Here is a 21,056-nt window from a genome sequence, read left to right as displayed (position 1 = left end):
TCTCCCCCTAAAAATCTCTTCTTCTCTGAACTTCCCTAATTTTGTCAAAAGCACCACCATCCTCCCAGTGACCTGGGTTTACAATCTCGGTGCTTTCCCTGACACTTCACTTTCTCTAATCCTTCATAATCCAATCCGTTGCCATGTATTGTTGATTTACCTGTACAACATCTCTTGTATATTTCCCCTTCTTTACCCCAACTCTCATCATCATCACCCTTTTCTAGTCCCTTATCACCTCACACATCAACCACTATATTAGCCTTTTAGTTGGTCTCCCTTCTTCAAGTCTTTTACCTCTCTAGTACATTCTCTATTCTGTTATCAAATTACCCTTCCTAAAGTGCAGATCTGACAATTTTCATCCCTTTTATTCAATGACTCCCTATTACCTTTGGGAGGAAGCAGAAAATCTTTTGTTCAGTGTTCAAAGCCCTTCACAAGCTCGGATCTTCCAGTCTTCTTACACCTTACTTACATACCCACTATGCAAAACACTGACACTGGCCTCCTCACTGTTTCTCAAATAAGACACTCCATCTCCCAATTCTGAGCATGTTCATTGGCTTCTCCCAACGTCTGGAATTCTCTCCTTCAACTTCATCTCCTAGTCTCCTCTTTGGCTGCATTCAAGTCACAGCTTCCATAAGAAGCCTTTCCTGATCCCCCTAGATGTAGAATCTCCATATTGATCAAGTATATAGCTTGCTTATACGTCACTCTTTCTCCTATTAGACCAGTAGTACCTTGGGAGCATGGCTCATCATTTTGTTTTTATTTTTACATCCATTGCTCAACACATTGTCTGGCGCTTTAAAAATGCTTGTTGGCTTGAAATGATTTATAGCATATATGTATGTGCATACATAGACACATATCAGAGAAATACTGCATGTCAACAAATTGAAACCAGAATACATGTACATGTTTAATTTTTGATGGAAAAATAGAATGCAAATGAAGAAATCTTATAATAACAAATTACATAATTTAATGTTTAACTAATAAAATCAATTCTTCCAATGAATGTAACAATAATTAATCACTAAGTGGAGATACTTGGAAACTTAGGGCAATACCTGGTTTGGAATATGAACCGGTTTAGAATGTAAATTCATTTGCACACTCTTATGATGATGAAAAATGGAAGGATATAAGCAGTATTACTATATAAAGTTGAAAGAAGCAATGGAGATAAAAATCAGTTTAAAGAAAGCTTGGTGGGAGACCCAACTAAACAAAATCATCTCTACTGCCCTCAATTTTGAAAATGAAATGATAAAAATGAAATAGAATAACAACAGAAATGATTTGCAACAGTTTTAGCCATTATATTTAAACCCTAACATCAGAGTTTCAGAGCAGGGCAGTTAGGTGGTGCAGTGAATAGATTGCTGGAACTGAAGTTAGGAAGACTCATCTTCATGAGTTCAAATCTGGCCTCAGACACTTACTAGCTGTGTGACTCAGGCCAAGTCACTCAACACTCTTTACGTCAGTTCCTCATCTGTAAAACGAGCTGGAGATGGAAATGATAGACCACTCCAGTAGCTTAACCAAGAAAACCCTAAATGGGGTCACAAAGCCTTAGACACAGCTGAAACAACCAAACAAAAATAAAACATCAGAGTTCCAGTGGTGCTTACGGAGGAATTAAACATGGTACAAAAGAGAATCCAAATGGTGCAGCAGTTAGATTAGATAAAGTTTGCAAAGAGAAGATTTATACTGGAGATTACAACGTAATTGTAAGGGTGCTGAAGAATTAATTTCCAAGGTTGTTGAAAAAGAGACCAAGATCCAAGACTGATAATACTTTGAACCAGTGCTGTGTGCATTGATAGAAGAATCCACACCAGTGAAGTTAGAAGTGCACACGTGTACTCTGTAATATCAGAATTCTGACATCAAATAATCAATTTCAATAGATCAATCAATAATCATTCATTTACTAAGCATCTGCTCTGTGTTAGACATTGGAGAGACATGGACAAAAAAGAAAATTTCTCTGGCTTCAAGGAGTATAAATTCACATGATTTAGGAAGTAGTACATATTTATTAATTTGTACAAAAAAATGTGACCAAGAACATACACAAATGCCAATCCAGTGTTAACTATCTTCTCCATAGACTCATCAACTGACTTATAGACATGGAGAAAATTCTGCCATAACACCCTACTGTGCTGATTGGTAACTGCCTCTCCTAGAGAACTATTCAGGAGAGCTCCAATTATCATGCTTCCCTTCACTCTCAACCCTTTACTCACCTCTTCTTCATATCTACAAACTCCATCACCACTCTAAAATACTGCAGAATCTCATATGAGATCTATTAGCACTCAATGTATCAGAATAGCCACTTACACTTGAAAAAATATAATAAAGGGTGTCTTTCTCTCATATTGTGATATATAGACAAACTGTAGAACTTGTCTGTCTACACCCATCCATACACACACACACACACACACACACACGAGAAAGGCTTGTCTAAATGCCATGACAAAGTTCAAAAAGGATGAGTATAGGAATATATTTTTAATAACTCTAATTACACAAACTTTCAAGAAGAGCTGCTTGTAAATTAATCTCTCAAATTTAACCTTTTCCCTCTTTTCAAAGGTTTCTTATTTTTAAAGGAATTATCCTCAAAGAAAAATCTTCAGTACTGCCTGACCTTTGGAAGGTTTTCCAGTCTTCTCACCTTGACATATACTAGAGGCAGAATATTGTTTCTAGAGGATTTTTTTATTTATTTCCAGTGAAGTTTAGCAGTTTTTCTATCAAATAACATCAAGGAAAGTATTCCTAGGGGGGAAGTTTTTATTTCTCTCTTTCCTTATTGATTTCTTTGAAAATGAGTAGTCAGGTAAAGAAGACATATAAAGAGCTTTTCTTTTATAGAAAAGGAATTGGATCCACATATTAGTATTAAATGTTTTCTCAAAAATAACTTTGAACTACAGTCACTCAGACATGCTTATCAACTACTAACTTATAAATTAATTAACTTTTGACACATTGTAGCCTTCTATCAATATACCAGAACCATTTTCAGTCACTTTTTCAGGTTCTCATCAAGAAAAAAAAAAGAAGAGGAAGAAGAGAAGGAGGATGAAGAAATGTTTAGGACTTGATATTTCTTTGAGTAGTCATAACAGTTATTCTCTCAAGCAACACTTATTTGTAATGAATATGGCATGTGCAAACAAACTCATAACCTGTCTCATCTTTGAAATGTTAAGAGAAATATCATCCGTATTTATAATGATGCTGGATTGTGATCTATTATCTTTGGACTGGTTTTCCCTGTGGTTTTTTTAACAAGAAGATTTAAAAATTGAGATGTAATCGAAAGGTTCTTTGTATTCATAGGGAAAGATATTTCAAATGATTGTTTATGTAAAATAATCAAGTGGATTATTCCTAATTATACAGATACTAAAGAATACTGTGATAGGTACCTTATAGTGGAAAATTACAGCTTATCAATCTTGGAAGAAGGAAACTTCTGAAATAGGAAATGTCAATTCAATATGGACCTTTAAAATGACAAATTAGGAGCAAAAATATGTCCTTTAGTAAGGATTCTGAATGGAAATGCTTCCAGTGGACTGTCAAAAGCACAATTTCCTAGCTCAAAAAAAAAAATACTTTGTTTGCTGTTCAGGTAGCAAGGTTGAATGGGTGGTTCTTTTCCCTTTTTATCTCTGTAAACACCATATTATCACCTAACTTCAAATATTCATCATGCAACATCTCGCCCCATTGCCTCCAAACCTTGACATCCTATGTCAATCATTTCCAGGTGTCTTGGAAGTAGCTGGAACAGCACAGTATTTCAGCACTATGGTTCATGGTATCAACTGCCAAGGTGCAATCAATCAATCAACAGGCTTTTATTAAACACTTACTATGTGCCAGGCATTGAGGTAAGTGTGCTGAGGTTACAAAGCAAAAAGCCACTTAGAATCAGCAAACAGATGCAGTCTCACAACTGTATCTTGGGCTACCCAAATGAAATCTTTTCTAAGAGTGATGATAACGTCAGCAACAACTTCACCTTTATCAAAACCTATCAAGTTGATGGAAGGAAGAGAAATAATCAGCAGTCACTGAAGCATGGTTTGATCACTGAAAGCGATTTTTAACACTTTCTAACAATAATCTCTAGCATTTCTATAATGTTTTAAGGTTAATGAAGCACTTAACATATGTTATCTTATTTGATTCTCACTATAATCCAACCAGATAGGTATCATTATGACCTTCACTTTACAGATCAGGAAGTTGAGGTTGCAAGAAATTATGTGACTTGCCCAAGGTCTCATAGCTAAGGAAGTGCTGGGAGAAGAATTTGAAATTAAACTTTCCTGACTTCAAGGCCAGAACTATGCACTGAGCCACCTAGCTGCCTGAACTTGAGCTCTCATTTGTTTGATTACCTAAGTAGATGATGCCCAGGAATTGAGTGGTTCAAAACTTTCATTCTTTTGTACCAAAAATAGTATAATCTTTTCACTAATACAGGGAAACTAATCTGATGTGGTTATTACAATACTGACATATTGAAAATTTCAACTATTTCTTGGGCTTCCTCACACGTCATACAGGCTGTATTGAAACTAGAAATCAAGGACAGTATAAAATTTTCTACTCAAAATCAAATTCACAGTACAACTTATAAACTGAATGGAAGACTGTGTGAGACAAGGAATATTCCTCTATGGATAGAATGGGAGCAACATTATTATTCATGTTAGTACCTAGCACAATGTATATATAATAGAGTAAGTGATGATCATTTCATTCATTAATCCATTTTTCATATTTCAGGTCATGTTGTTCAATTCAAGTTAATTGTCTTTAATTATTTTTATATAGTAGTTTCAGTAAACTAAGACTATATAAGTCAGTATTGTTATAAAAATTACCAAGATCATAAGTGCTAGAGGATTACAAATTTTAGCACTGGAAAGTACCAAAGAGATCTTGTAGATCAGACGTTATTTTACACATGAGAAAGCTGAGGGTACAAGAGACAAAATGGACTAAGGACACATAGGTAGTAGGTATCAAAGCCAAAATTCATGATTTTAAGTCCAACCACCATATTTACCTGTGAGGAATATAAGCCTCTAGGGACTACACTGAATTAATGTGACTGATAAGAGTCACAAAACTGTTAAGATATTTCAGATTATTCTATGGCAAACTTGAATACTTTTTAGATAAGAGACCTTAATCTCAAATTTTGACTCTTACGTTTTCCAAAATTTTAGGTAACTCATCCAAATTGTTCCTTTGGTATGTCCCTTAGAATTCAATGTGCAATTACTAAATAAGTCACATGCTACTTACTAGATGAAAGAAAAACAGTTATTTGATAAGATTTTTATTCATGAATTCAAATTTGAGCTGATCACCCACTGTATGCATCGTGCTATAGAAAATCTTTCTATAATCTACATTTTGTAGGATATTTCAGTAAGACTGCAACCTATTCAGAATTAACTCAGCTAAGTGTTTGTAATTATTTTTTAATGGAAGACAGAAAATTATTCCTCTCCTTTAAAGACTGAAGCATCTGTGAAAACTCAAATAGTGGCTGAGGGGCACGCTTATGATTTTAATCATTTCCTCACAGAGGTTCCCATAACACCTACAACAGTGTCCCTGCGTGAGAAAGGTCAATTCCAGAGTTAAACACTGTCTCACGATGGTTGCAGGCTATCAGATCTTCTCCACCTCAAAGTCACACTGAAAATGATGAAAGATGATGGAAGACTTGACTTGAGATTACTTTTTGGCCATCAATAGACCGTTCTACTGGCAACAAGCCTGATCTAACATGCTAAAGTAGATGAAAAGGAAACACTAAATATATCCATCCTGTTTGGTTCCTTGAATCTGAGACCTTTTTTCTTCAAAAAAACAAACAAAAAACCTAAACACAGCTATTCTGCAATATTGAGAACAGTGTGTTTTGCAAATAGGGAGTCCTTGATCTATAGATTTTTAGATTTCAGGGGAAAGCCCAATCAAGTGGGAACCTTCATTCTTTCCTTTTGCCTGTTAGTGTAGCTAGTGTTTGGCATTCTTCAATACGTCTACAAGTTCTGAGTTTATCAGTTCCCTGTGCTCCTAGGATGTCAAAAGTATATTATCTTATAAATCTAAGTCTTCCTTTCACATTTATATGAGGAATAGATCTGATCTTGATAACTGTTCATGATTAGCATTTTTCTATGAAAAGAACAGGGGAAAAAAACCTGAAGTGGCCACAAGGTAAGGGAGAAAAGCCTGCTACAGTGTCTAACTTCATTTGAAGATCTTAATATAATTTAAGAATATTAAATACAAAGTATCAAAAGATATGTACATCTTCTTTCACCCTACCAGCTTTAGAAACCTTTTAATTGGACCCTGACAATCCGATCAGAGGGGAAGTGATTGGATGAAGAAGGCTTAAGAATCTGGCTCAAAAAAATGTCAAGATGCTCCTGTGGTTCACATTCCCAATTTTATTCTATCATTCTATTACTCTAATTCTCTTAATGTCTTCTAAGAAAAAAATAATCATTTGGGAATTTTTCTTCATAATAGTGTACATTGATCAAAGCAGCTTATATTTACTTTGGGCTTTGTAGCTTACGAAATAATTTTCTGAATATAGTGCTGTGAGGAGAACGGAGAAAATACCATTATTCTAATTATACAGATGGGGAAACCGAGGTTCTCAGAGCTAAAGTGACAGGACTGGTCATACAACTAGTACATATCAGAGCCAGGACTGCCACCCTGGTCTCCTGACTAATCCAGTGATCTTTCCATTATGCTTAGGATATCTACATATGAAAATAAATGGATGCAAATGGCAATAATCTAGTTATTTGGGGAAGTCTGTAATTAAATTGTGACTTTTAATTAAAGAAATATGCTTGGACCCAAATCATTATTCAAAGCTTAACCATGATGTTTAGGATTAATTTATATATATATATATGTATATATATATATATGTATATACATATATATATGTATATGTATATATATACAAAAATAATTAACTTCTTTTAAAATTCAAAATCAAAAAGAAAAAGTCAACAAATAAAACAAATATGAGTAACTACATTGTAGCAGCACCATACAAAGGTGATTTTTAAACCTATTTTCCCGTTCCTACTAACAAAGGCTAAACCACTTAACTCAAGCTGAGAGGGCTGTGAGCATTGTAGGTGTTTTTGACTGTAGGGGTGGGGGTGGTAATGAAATGAAAATCTAAAACGAAGAAAGGATACTGAACATATGAACAAACAAAAAATATATGAACTGAACACTAAAAAGAAGACAAAGAGCTACTTCAATTACTGTTTTTCGCATTATTATCGTTATTTCTATTACTGTTTCTGCTGCTCAATTGTGTCTGATTCTTTGTGACCCCTTAGACCAAACTGTCCATGAAGATATTTTTAGCAAAGATACGTAGCAGCAAGCACCCCACATACACAGGAGGGTCTGCTGTACAGGTTCTTAGATCTGCTTTTCTAAGAGGAAAGCAACTTTTGAGGGGTCAACAATCTTCTTTAATTACATTCACCAAGAGAGAAAATACAAGCGGAGAAATAAAGATCAACAGACCGGGCTTCTAACTGTCTGACCATAAGCAATACATACATCACAGATCAACAGACAGATCCAGTTGTCTGATCATTACATACATACATACTTACCAGAGAGAGAAGCACCCACATCTCGGTTTTCAAAGGGGAGAGGCAGGGCCCAGCTACTCTGAGTCTCATCTGGCAGAAGAATCTTCTACCAAAGAAGCCTCCCCCAAAGCAAAACCTCACCTTAGGGTATATATGTACACTGTGCCAGAGGGCACAGCCTTCCTGATCTAGGGCCTCATTAATTAACAAAAGTTGTGGGTATTCTTACAAAACAAGCCACCCTAATCATGTTCTCCTTAATGGGCTCCAGGTGACGCCTATTAAAGGGCAATGGACAGGGCAGATCTTTAACTCTAATTAACATTACAAGATACTAGAATGATTTGCCATCTCCTTAGCCAGTAAATTAAGGCAAACAGAGGTTAAGTGACTTGCCCAGGGTCACACAGCTAGTAAGTGTCTGAGGTCACATTTGAACTCAGGTTTTTCTGACTCGGGGCTCAGCACTCCATCCTCTGAGGCATCGAGCTACCCATTATTACTATTGTTGACATCTTTAGCGTGATTTAGTTTGCAATTTTATTTACATTGTCTCACTTGACACTGACGATTACAATCCTATGAGCTATTAGGGTCGCCACTGTGTAGCTCAGGAAACTGAGGTTTAGGGCGGGGGGGGGGGGGGGGAGGGAAACCTGATGCTTCTAGGCCATTTTGTGGCAGCAGGTTCCCCACCACTGGGTTAGGAAGCTTAAAAGAGTCATATAGTCAGCGAGTGCTTTCAGATAGAGTCAAACCTAAGTCTTCTCCCCTTCAAGGTCAGCAAAACAGATTCTACCCCAAGGTGTCTATTTTATAGATAAATCAGAGAAAGTCATTTGGTTAAATGAATCCATCTGGCTAATAACATGGTGGATTTACAATGAGTCGTTTATCTGCCCTCTCTCCCTACCCCCATCAATGCATTATAATTGATCATTACTTTATTCACAAACTCAAAAAACCGTGCAATTTTGATCTATAGTCTTTATTTCTATCATGTGGCCCCATTCAAAAACAGCTTCAAAGTATAGGTCACTTTATAAAGCTCATTACTATGGTGATGTAGAATAGTTCATGAAGTATTTACCTTAGAGTCAGGAAAACCACAGTCCCAGTTCTTCCTCTGCCACATCCTGGCTTTGCGACTCTGAGCAAGTCATTTAACTTCTCTGTGACCCAGATAACCCCCCAAGGCTATATAGTGAGACACTAAGACTACCCTGTGAAAGGTCAGAGCTCTCCCACAACAACTTCAGTGAACGTCTGAAAAGGGTTGTAGAATGATCACGTATGGGAAAATGAAAAGAGATGGAAGTCAGCTCCTTTGTCCAGTTCAAAACTACACAAAAAGGCAGCACAAAGGAGGTAGAGGCTGGTTTGTTGTTGTGGTTCATTCATTAAGTCATGTCTGACTTCCTGACCCCTCAGATTGTGCATGCCAGGGCCTTCAGTCCTCCACTTTCTCCCTAAGTCTATCCAAACTCACGTTTGTTGCTTCCATGACACTATCCCTGTATGCTGCCATCACCCTCTCCTTTTGCCTTCAATCTTTGCCAACAACAGTGTCTTCCAAAAAGTCATGTCTTCTCATTATGTGACCAAAGTATTTAAGCTTCATCTTCAGTGTTAGACTTTCCAGTGAAGAGTCACAGTTAGTTTCTTTAAGTATTGACTGATCTGATCTTCTTGCTGTCCAAGGGGTTGTCAAAAGTCTTCTCCAGCACCACAATTAGAAAAGACTGGGGTGGTCTGTCATTTCCTTGTCCAGTAAATTACCCTTTATCAGGTCATTCCACTATGGCCAGTCTGTCTTGGGTGACCATGCATGGCATAGCTCATAGTTTCATTGAGCTACCCAAGCCCCTCTACCAAAACAAGACAGTGATTCAGAAGGGGAGATTCTGGTAGGGGAGTCTCACCAACAAAGTCAGTTCAATCATTGTTAAATATGGAATAAGCATGGTGAGAAAGGCAAGGGTTTACATCAGGGAAACCAATCTGTACTCCAGTAACCTAACAAAAAGCTAGTGAAGATAATGAGAGGTGGGGAAAGAACACTCACTTGGGCATCATGACCCAATATCACCTCTAATAATTGGACACTTGATGCCACATCCTTATCCCCCGATCTCTATGAGCCAAAGCATTGAAACATCTGAATACCCAGCTCTCTTTACAGGGACCTGCAGCAAGAGGAAGAGCCCAGTCATTAGTGCTCCACCAATGTGGTCTCACACATTAGCAGAGCTGATAGAACTAAATCTTTAGTGAAGATTTTGCAAAGAGGAGAAAAAAATGTAGCTGAGGTTTTAATCCACAGTGGTCACAAAGCAGACAGAGATACAAATTGAATTTGAGGGAGAAGATAGCATTTCTGGATTTCTGATATCAGAAATTCCAGATTATAGTGGCCACCTGACCATAAGGGTCAAAACCAAGCAATGCCAGGCCAATCCAAAAGACTTAGGCCAAAATCCAAAAGCAAGAAATAACACTGAAATGACACTGAAAATAAGAGTAAGTAAAAATTATGAGTGAACTGAATGTCAAAGAGTAAAAAGCAGAATAATGGAGAAAACTCAGAAGAAATTCAAAGAGAACTTTGGAGAGGTAAAAAATGGTTTGGACTTAAAGACTACAAGAAAGGCTGAAGAAAATAAATCAAGAGACAGATGAAATGAGAGCTTGGGAGGAAAAAAATTGAAAGGAAACCTAAATAATTTAGATTAGATAGTAGAAAACCTTACCAAAGTAATATTTTAGTGGACTTCTTAAAAATTAAAATGGAAGAAAAATAGTTGCATGTCTCTGAAGCAACCAAGAATATTAGAACAAAGTCAAAAGATTTTTTAAAAAGTGAAGAAAATATCAGGTATGTATCTACTATCAAAAACAGCAGATGAGGAAGACAGATCAAGGAGGAATAATTTAAAAATCATCAGATTCCCTAACAACCATGACCAAACAAATAAACCTACATTCCAGAGTTCAAGAACTCATAAAAGAAAACTTCCCAGATCTATTGGAACAAAGAGTAAATGTAGGGCAAAATAGTCAGCAACATTCTAATATTTGGGAATCTTCGTATATCCATTTTGTATTTAGATAAGTTTATCAGAAATCACAACAATAAACAATATAAAAACTTGAATAGAATTTTAGAAGAGTTAAATATGATGGATCTTTGACAGTTAATGAGTAGGAATATATTGGGGTATACAGAATTCTCATTAGTTCCTGGAACATTTGCAGAAATTGTCCATGCATTTGTGCATAAAAATCTCACAAACAAATGCAGAAAAGTAGAACTATGAGAAGTATCTTCTTCTTAATTACAATACAATACAAAATGTAATCAATAAATAAGGAATATAAAGCTAAGTTGTATCTAAATGAAATAATCCCAAAGAACAGGTGGGTCTAAAAATAATTCGTAGAAACAACTGGCAATTACATTAAAGGCAATTACTACACCGAGATGTCACAGAAAGCTTTTATGACACCAGTCAAGCTGTCCTGATGCAAAATGCATATCTCTAAAGTTCTCTCTTCTACTTCTGGTCCTACCTCTCTGACAACTTCTTACTCTCCTTTCCTATATCTACATCTAGATGAGAGCAATAAACCATAGGTCTTCCCCAAGGTCTTATCCTGAACCTTCTTCTTCCTTTTTATGATTTTGCTTGATTTTGTTCCTTTGGATTCAATTATCATCCTTACACTAATTATTCCCAGAATTATTTATTCATCCCTAACCCCTCTCCCTATTGCTAGTCTTGCTTATGCATCTGCTTACTGGATATCTCAGATGTATCATAGCTCTCTTAAATTCAAAGTGTCCCAAACTGAACTCATATCTTCCCTCGCCCCAAGGTCACAAATTTAAAAAAAAGGGGGGTGGGGGAATGGGAATTCTGAAGATTAAAGAAAATATGGGCATTTTAAAACAGAACAAAAAAATAAAACTTGGAGCAGAATTTTTAAAAAATCTAACAAAAATGTTAGCTAATAGGATTTAAAAGTGAGAATCCAGTCACCATTATTAAAAAATGAAAAAGTAAGAATAATTCATAATAAATGAGAGGAAAGGTTTTATTAGGAAATATTTTACCTAATGCTAGCTAGTATGAAATCTTAAATATAATGAATGAGTAGTTAAAAAATAATATAAATAGCCAAATTATCAGAAGAAAAAATAGAGAATTAAAATAATATAAGATCATAAAAATAAATAAAAATGTGCAAACGTATTTCCAAAAAAAGATGGATTCCTGATGAATTCACACATCTAAATAAAAATCTATAGGAATAATACATTCCAATTTTACATTTTATTTAAAAAATAAGAAAGATGACATCCTACTAAGCTGCTCCGATGAGACAAAAATGATTCTTCTAACTACATCTGGGAAAGTAAAGTCATAGAAGAAAAACAAAGATTAGTATCACTAATATCAGTGAAAAAAAATTTTAAAAATGTTAGCTCAGAGAATTTGTTAATGTATTGGATTTATTATAATCAATATTGGACTTTTATCAGAAATTGAGTTGGTTCAATATTAGAAAAACTATGAACATAACAATTCATATTAATAGAAAAACAAAAATCACATTACTAAATTGAAACTATAGAAAAACATAACTTTTGGCAAATTAAAAGCTACATTTATGTTTAAAAAAAAACCTGGAAAATAGAGGGCAGAGCCAAGATGGTGAAGTGAAAGTAGGGATTCACCTGAACTCTTCTACAAATTCCTTCAGATACCACTAAAAAGTGAATCTGAACAAATTTTAGAGTGGCAGAAAAAACTAGAAGACAGAACGTGGCAGATTTCCAGGCCAGAAAAGTCTAAAAGGTCAATGGGAAGAATCTGTTACATGGGGCTGGGGGAATGCAAAGCATATGGGCTGCATCAACTGGGACTTGGCCACAGTTGAACAGGAATGCCTGGGCAATCTGAGTAACCAGAAGCAGTGCCTACTTCCAAACATCTCAGCACAGGACAGAAATCCAGTGGACCTGGGTGAGAGAGAAGCCTGGGGCCTGCAGCAGTAACAGTGGCTGCTCCTGTGGGTTTATCAGTCCAAGGAATGAATGTCTGAATGTCACCTACTTGAACTTCTGGGAGCCAAGATGGCAGAGTAAATTGTAACTGCTAACACCCTTCCCTTGTTGACCTAGAAAAACCTAGAGAAAATTACCCCAGAAAAAAATCCTGGAATAGTGGAGCCATCAGAAGGGGTGCAGCAGTCTTTTAGCTTGGGAGGCTGTATCAGAGGGATCCCAGCAAGCCCCAACTCATCAGACTGGCAGGATATTCTGAACCTAAAAGAGATGGAGCCAGTAAACACCAACACTAGGACTCCAGGCATGCCTTAGCACAGCCAGGGGAATTGGGCAGACAACAGCATAGATGGAGTTCACCAACTAATGAGCCTGCCCATGCTCTAGCACAGTCTTAGGGGAGGAGGAGATCTCCAGCAACCAAAGCACACTACCCCCACACCTCACACCACAAGCTTCAGTGTAACCCTGAGGAAACTTGGATAGTCTTCACCTGGTCTCAACCCTGGCACACACCAGCCAGCTCAGCATTAGGTAAGGTATAGCATTATACAGTTTCTATTTAAAGAACCAGAGGCCATAGCACACAAAACCAGTACCCAAGCCCCTAGTTCCCAGCACAAGAAACATGGGGCAGAGCCTCCTGTGCCCCAGAAGCAGAGATGCATTTTGAAAGCCAGAAAAAAGGCAATTACCATGCATAAGAAGCAAATTAGAAAAGCGAAGACCATAGAATGTTATTATAGTGACAGGGAAGATAAAAATGAAATCAGAAGAAGACAACATTGACACTATATCCACATCTGAAACCTCAAAAGTGAATATGAACTGGTCTCAAGCCTGAAAAGCATCTTAGAAGAGCTCAAGAAGATTTTTAAAAGCAAATTGGAGAGGCAGAATAAAAATTGACCAATGAGCTCCTAAAAAAGTAAAATTAAACAAATGGAAAAGGAAGCACAAAAGCTAACTGAAGAAAATAGTTCATTAAAAATTAGAATTGAGCAAGTAGAAGCTAAAGACTCTGTGAAGCATTAAGAATCAGTCAAACAAAATCTAATGAATGAAAAAAATAGACTAAAACATAAAATATCTCATTGGAAAAACAACTGACCTGGAAAAATAGATCCAGGAGAGAAAACTTAAGAATTATTGGTCCACTGGAAAGACAGGAAAAGTGCCCTGTCCTAGATCCAGAGGGCAAAATAGTCATCAAAAGAATCCACCATTCACCTTCTGAAAGAGATCCCAAATTGAAAACACCAAGAAATATCGTTTCAAAATTCTAGAATTATCAGGTTTAGGAGAAAATACTGCAAGCAGCCAAAAAGAACAATTCAAAGATCAAGGAACTACAATCAGAATCACACAGGACCATACAGCTTCTACATTAAAAGATCAAAGAGACTGGAATATGATATTCCATTAGGCAAAGGAACTTGGACTACAACCAAGGATCAATCACTCAGCAAAACTGAGGATAATCTTTAAAGCAAGGAGATGGAAATTTAATGAAGTAAAAGATTTTTAGATTTTCCTGATGAAAAGGCCAGAGCTCAATAGGAAATCTGATCTTCAAATACAAGACTCAAAAGAGGCATAAAATGGTAAGCAGGAAAAAAAAGAAAAATGTTATTTAATATGGGCAAACTGTTTACATCCTTGTATGGGAGGATGATACTTGTTAATTTTGAGAATTATATATTTATTATGATATTTAAAAGAGATATATATTGATAGGGGATGTGGGTATAAATTAACTGATGTGATGATCAAAAAACAAGTAAGGTTGCAAAGGGAGAAGAGGAAAAGAGGAGGCAGAAAAGGGTAAATTACATCACTTGAAGAGGCACAAAAACATTATACTAGAGGGAAAGAAAGGAGGGAGATGAGCATTGTTCAAGCTTTACTCTCATAGGTTTTGTTTCAAGGAAGGAACAACATACTCAATTAATTATAGAAACCAATAATAGCAGGATCCCAAAACTAAGAGCTAGACATCTCTGTTACTGTTATTTGTAGATCTTTGGCAAGCCTCTTAAACTCTCTTGGCCTTTGCCTAAAAACTACAAAAAATTAAGATGGTCATGAATTGGAAGGTGTCTGAGATCACTTCTAACTCTAGCTCTATAGAACTAATTTTCAGAGAGACAACTTTAGTCCTGACAGAGGCAAAGATTGCCTACCAATGAAAACTAAATGAAAGAGAATTAGGCCACTTCAGGAAGTAGTGGGTTACCTTTCCCTTGAGTTTTTTTAAGCTCTCTATCTATGAAACAATAATCACTTCCTACTCGGATTCCGTGAATTATTGCTTTACCTGGTCTTTTCAGTAGTCATGAATTTAGAGATGAAAAGAATGAAAATTACACATTAGCCCTTTCTGTGACTCAAAGATGTCTCTCTCTCTCTCTCTCTCTCTCTGTCTCTCTGTTTCTCTGTCTCTCTCTGTCTCTCTCTCTCTCTCTCTCTCTCTCTGTCTCTCTGTCTCTCTGTCTGTCTCTCTCTCTTTCTCTCTGTCTGTCTGTCTCTCTTTCTCTCTCTCTTTCTCTTTCATCTTTTCACTTTTACTTTCAATTTCATTTCCTTCCCTTTGGCCTTTTGAGACAGTTTGATACCCCAGGATCTCAAAGTGTTTATCTCTGGTTTTCAACTGGCTACTACCAATCCTTCCATGAATAGAACTGTGTACCAAGACAATTGTGGTCTTATTGACCATTTCCCCTATTATATGACTGTCTTTTCCTTTGTGTTCTTAACTGTTCCATTTGCTGGGCATGTATTAAACACTGACGTTTCACTGTCTACTCATTATTTCATTATGTCTTGTTTTTAAGCATTATGTAGTTTCTATATTTCTTTCAATGCTGTCTAATTTGACATTTTCCTTGTCTGAATTCAATATTGCTACCCCCTCTTTTTTCTTGATTCTCCACTATTCATAAATAATCTACTAGTTACAGTGAAAGACACAAATTTATATAAGAGTTAGTTCCTGCTCTCAAGGAGTATCTTCATAAAAGAAGCTGACCTTTCCATATTGGGTCTCAAAGAAACTGCAATTTCAAATTAAAATCTGTACGTGTGGAAAATAATGTATCAGTTAACTGCAATGTTTTGATCTGATCAACGTTTGGAGCAACATCAGAATTTGAATAAAAAAAAGAATCTCATAGAAATACATAATATTAATAGCCCACATAATATTAATAGCACAAGTAAATTTCCATAACTTACCCCACCTACTTTCTCAAAATGAGATCCATCTTTCTTAAAATCTGTGATGCTTCCATTAAAATACCAAGTGAACACGATATCTAAAAGGGGATCATGCTGAACTTGACAAGGCAGGATTACACTTTCTCCAACAGAAACATCCATGTTGGATGGGGCCAATGTTATTCTTGTGGGCTCTAGAGGAAAACAAAACAAAACAAAAAACACAGATGCTCAAACATTAATAAAGTCACTATTGTCAGACTAACATTCAAACAGATAATCAGATGACCTGTTATCTAGTAACATTATTCACATTGGGCTTTAACCAAATAACCTTATTGATTTGCTTAAATTACAGATAACCATAAAAATTGAAACATTTAGAATATGAGATAGTGATATTGTCACTGGTAAATCATCGAGCAATTAAGGGTTAAAGGAAAGTTAGCAATGAAAGTTAGGCATGAAAATTACATAGTCAGAATTGACTAGGTTATTTTTACTGACTCATAAACTCACAGTCAGACTTTGGGATAGCCAATGGGCAACCCTATGCTTTAATAGTTTTGACAGGTGATGAAAGTAAGGAGAGAATATATTCTGCACATCTTTAAATAAATCCATAGATACCAGATTACTAAGAATTTAAAATACTTCATTCAAAAAGGGAAAAGAGGTTAATAGGTTAATCAAAACAAAATGATTTTTATAGATGGAAGTCCAACCATGACATTTTCTAAATTAGAAAACCAAGGTCTAGTAAGGTGAAATGTTTTGCTCTTTACAAGTAACAGACCAGATTTTTGATCAGTTTCTCTACTTCTAAGTCCTCCACTCTTCATACTGTATGGTGAATTTTAGGTATAAAACTTTACAGTCAATTTACAGGATAAAACTCAATGCATACATTTCTTCTCTCTTCCTTTCTGTTCTGTCCTCTTACCTTAAAAATACTGCTTGGTTAAGAACATTCTCATAACTATTCTCAAAGAAGTTCTCAATGATACCAAAACAGATTTGCCAGACAACTTACCATAGCACAGATAATGTAAAGGAAAACAATCTAATTTGCATAACCTCAAAATGATAGGATAAAAATATCTACATGGAAATGCATGACATAGAAGTAATGTATTAAGAACTACTTTAAACAAATAAGTTATTTTGTCTATTATAAATGCCCAAATTAACTATAAAGAACATGTGAAGAAAAATGGTATCTGTGTCCAGAGAAAGAGCTGATAAACATAGTATGTATAGACTAATTTTACATACACATATAGCTATTTGCATCTAATGGTAGCCATCTATAGGGTGTGTTGGGGACAGAAGAAAAAAAGAAAAAAAAAGAAATTTACATGATCATTTTGTTGAATATTTAAAAGGAACACCAAATTATACATAGTAGATTTTGCGGTTTCATTCACAACCATTTTTTTTCACTATACTATGTTATGGAAAAGTTTGTTTTATTCCATAAGTTTGAAACAAAATAAAATTTAAAAAAGGAAATCATTAAATTGCACATAATTAAAGCACACTTAATAATGTGCCCATTGTTTCACATTATGTTACAGTGGAAAAAAGTGAAGATTTGACCCATCTTTCCTTTTGAAAATCCAATTTAATTATATTTTTACAGTATGTGTTAGATGCAAAGGATTAGTTACAGTTCTGGGAAGATGTAGATAGAAAAAAACCCAGCCCTTTCTGGGTGCTTATATTCTACTGGGGGAAGAGGAGAGGTATGTACAGTATTTAAGGATGAAGAGACATAATGCAGCATGAGGACAAATGGTTCCTTCACAACACAGTTTGTATGAATGAAGTAAAGAAATCTTCAGTAGCTTTAATGTTTTTTTCTATGCAGTTTAGGACATATTTTTTATCTTGCAGAACAGTAGCATATGGTACATGTATTGCCTATATCAGATTATGTGACATCTTTGGGAAGGTGGGAAAGAGACAGGGAAATATTTGGAAACCAAAATTTTATAAAAAGTGAATATTGAAAACTAAAAGTAAACAAAAAAAAAGAAAAAAAGAAATATAAACTGAAAAAAAAACACCATCATACCTGTAACTACTAAGTGCGTGGAGCTGCTTGCTTTCCCAAACTGGTTCTCAGCCAGACAAGTGTAAGTCCCAACATCCAACTTAGATACATTGGCTATTTGTAGTCCTCCATTGTTTAAAATAGTTATCCTGGAAAGAAAAGTATTAGTAAGATAATAGAAAAGACAATATGAAAGTATATAAAAGTTCAAATATATTTGAGGAAAATAAAAAATTTTATTATAGTATTTATCCATGATGCATATCTCCAAGCAATGGGATCTTAGCATCATAATGTCTTTACGTGATAAAAATTAGAAAAAAATAGTGCAATTTTAAAAATAATTAGCATGCTTTCAACATGAGGTGGGGAAAGAACTATTAAGTTGTTCAAATTTTTCAACTACAAATCATTACATAGCTAATCTATTGTGGGTTCCTTTCTCAAGATAACCCCAAGCATTTTCTGAGGTGTATCTTGAAAGTTTAGACAATGAGATGATTACTAAAAAGGTTTGAGAGGCATAATTTCTGAATAATTTAATCATTTTTATTAAGGCCAGTAGATTATTAATAAAAGAAAGGTCATTTGGCCAATTCTCTTAGATCAAAGACCCCTAATGCTGGGGGGGGGGGGGGGTCAAGCTTATATGTCGTTTGAAGAATAGGAGTTCCTGGGAAATAGTCACCAACTGGGATTAGCTAACACAATGAGAGGTCAATCTCATCTTGGTCAAAGAAACATCAACTTTTGTATCTTTGGGCTTGATAACAGGGAGAATTCTGGACCTGTCTGAGCAAACACAATATACAGGAATACACCTAATACCCTAATAGCCTAAGTTTAGAATTTCTTTTACTAACTGATCAGAACTCTAGGAGAGTTTTCTCATATTTTGGTTTCTGGATGAGGAAATAGAAAAGGGGGAAATCTTGGTTCTAACACAATAATTAGTTATTAAACATAAGAGAGAAATATTCATTTTTCACAACAAAATCAAGAGCAATCAAAAAAATGTTCAAGTCACCTATGTCTTAGGGCTGAGTTAAGCAGAAGGCACAAAAAGTGGCAAAAGATAGTCCCCACCCTCAAGGAACTCAGTAAAAAATCCATAAATATTAAGAAATATACAGGATAAATAGGAAATAATTGATAGAAAAGGCACTGGAATTAAGAGGGATTAGGGAAGGCTTTCTATAGAACTGACTTGCACAACTTGGCAGTAGGTAGGGGCCAAAATTAAAATAGGCTAATCTTCTTCAGGGTGGACCAGAGACAGACTGACAAAGGTTGGTTGCCATGTGACGTGTCATGTAACAAAGAGGAGAACGCACAGTGGCAACACCACATTTTTCTGCCTTTGGTGGGCCACACATGGTGCATGGGCTATATGTTGCGCAGGCCTTGTGTAGAAGCTGCCATTCTAAATATCTGAACAAAATATTTTAAGCTCTTGAACATTTGCTCGTATATACAGCTCATCAAATCATTTAAAATTTTTAAGGTCCTTGAGGGCAGACATTATGTTTAAATTATCTTAGCATCTTCCAGGGACCTACCATAGTATTTTGCACATAGCAATCATATCATACATATTTGTGTAATGAATGACAGAAGTAAGCATTTATTAAGCACCTTTCATGTGCCAGGTACTATGTGAAGGACGATACAAATATTATTTAATTTGATAGTCACAACAACCTTTGGAAGTATGTGCTGTTATTACAGTTGAAGATACTTGGGGTAAGAGAAGTTAATTGACTTGCCTAGGAAATATCTGAGGCTAGATTTGAACTTGGGTCTTCCTGACTCCAAAGTCAGTGTTTTCTACACAGAAGTCACCTCACTGGCTCTAATCTAGCATGAAGAATCTTATATCAATTTCTGTGCCTACTTTTAAACCTCATTTATTTACATGCTACTTTTCAAAGTACAGCTTCATTTTTCTTTACGTTCAAACAATGAAATACCTGTGATCAGTTAAATTCCAGAGTCTTCATTCTTTGCTAACTACTTTGCTGGAGCAGATCTTTTCCACAGTTGAACTCTTGGTAGATTTAGAAACATTAATATGGTCACAAATTTTACCCCAGCTAGTTGCAAAAGGGTAAAGAACAATGAAAATCTTTTGTAGATATTGAGTTCAACAGAATGGAAAAGGCTTTCTCTCACAATAAACCTGAAGTAGTCACTGCAAGTTTTCTTGCCTCCATTTTACAGATAAGGAAACTGAGGGTGAGAGAGGATCAAGTCAAGTCAGTATTTCTTAAGCTCTTACTATGTCCGTAAGGCTAAGCAATTTTAATGTGCATAAATTTACATGACTAAGAAGAATGTAGAGATGACTTGACACTGGTCTTCTGAGTATATATTCAATGATTCATATTATTACAGAAGCAGGAAGGCACATCAAATACCACAGATATTTGAAATGGCTTGCCCAAAAATGAGAGGCAGGATTTGAACCAAGGTTCTTTGACTCCAGAGATAATATTCTTTCCACATAATCACTGTAATAGTATGGGCTTTGTAATGTAGAAAACTTAGGTTCAAATTAGACCTTTGATATTATCTAAATAACATTAGGTAAATTACTCAATTTTCCTGGATTTCAATTCCCTTATCTGTACTGTGAAGAGTTTGGAGGAGTTGACATGTGAGGTTCTCCTAGATGCAGATGGACAAGCCTATGTTCACAGATGAACTTCAAGTATTTCCATGGTTGAAAATTTCAACATTTGCCCAATCTCCTGGTGAGTTATCTTTTGTCTCTTAGCAAACTTGGCTGCTGAAAGGTAGACAGACTATCCTGTACCTGTCCTGTATTCAAATACTTTCCAGCTTGGTAAACCTGCCAGAGATGGTATTCCACTGGCATAGTCTTTGAGAATATAGGACCACTTTCATCCTCTGTTGGAGAATCTAAGGACTTTAGTAGAGGACAATGGGCAACTAAATGTTATGATAAGCCTATTTATTCTAAGTCATTAGTTAAAAATAA

General features: G+C 35.6%; 1 protein-coding gene across 3 annotated transcripts in view; it reads right to left on the bottom strand.

Moving 5' to 3' along the window:
* CNTN3 (contactin 3) overlaps nt 1–21,056 on the bottom strand; it is a 429,998-nt gene that overhangs the window by 41,942 nt on the left and 367,000 nt on the right. For 2 of the 3 annotated variants that reach the window (XM_072598650.1, XM_072598652.1), the window contains exons 12-13: nt 18,077–18,204; nt 16,018–16,193 (exon numbers count right to left, since the gene is read on the bottom strand). In XM_072598650.1, the coding sequence (XP_072454751.1) occupies nt 16,018–16,193; nt 18,077–18,204 (304 nt within the window). The remainder of the gene's footprint in view (nt 1–16,017; nt 16,194–18,076; nt 18,205–21,056) is intronic. The other variant, XM_072598651.1, reaches the window with a different exon arrangement.

This window comes from Notamacropus eugenii, chromosome 3 (assembly GCF_028372415.1).
Source record: "Notamacropus eugenii isolate mMacEug1 chromosome 3, mMacEug1.pri_v2, whole genome shotgun sequence".
In the NCBI taxonomy this organism is placed as follows: Eukaryota; Metazoa; Chordata; class Mammalia; order Diprotodontia; family Macropodidae; genus Notamacropus; species Notamacropus eugenii.
Note: the sequence above shows the minus strand (reverse complement) of the source record. Positions and strands in the feature narration are given on the sequence as shown.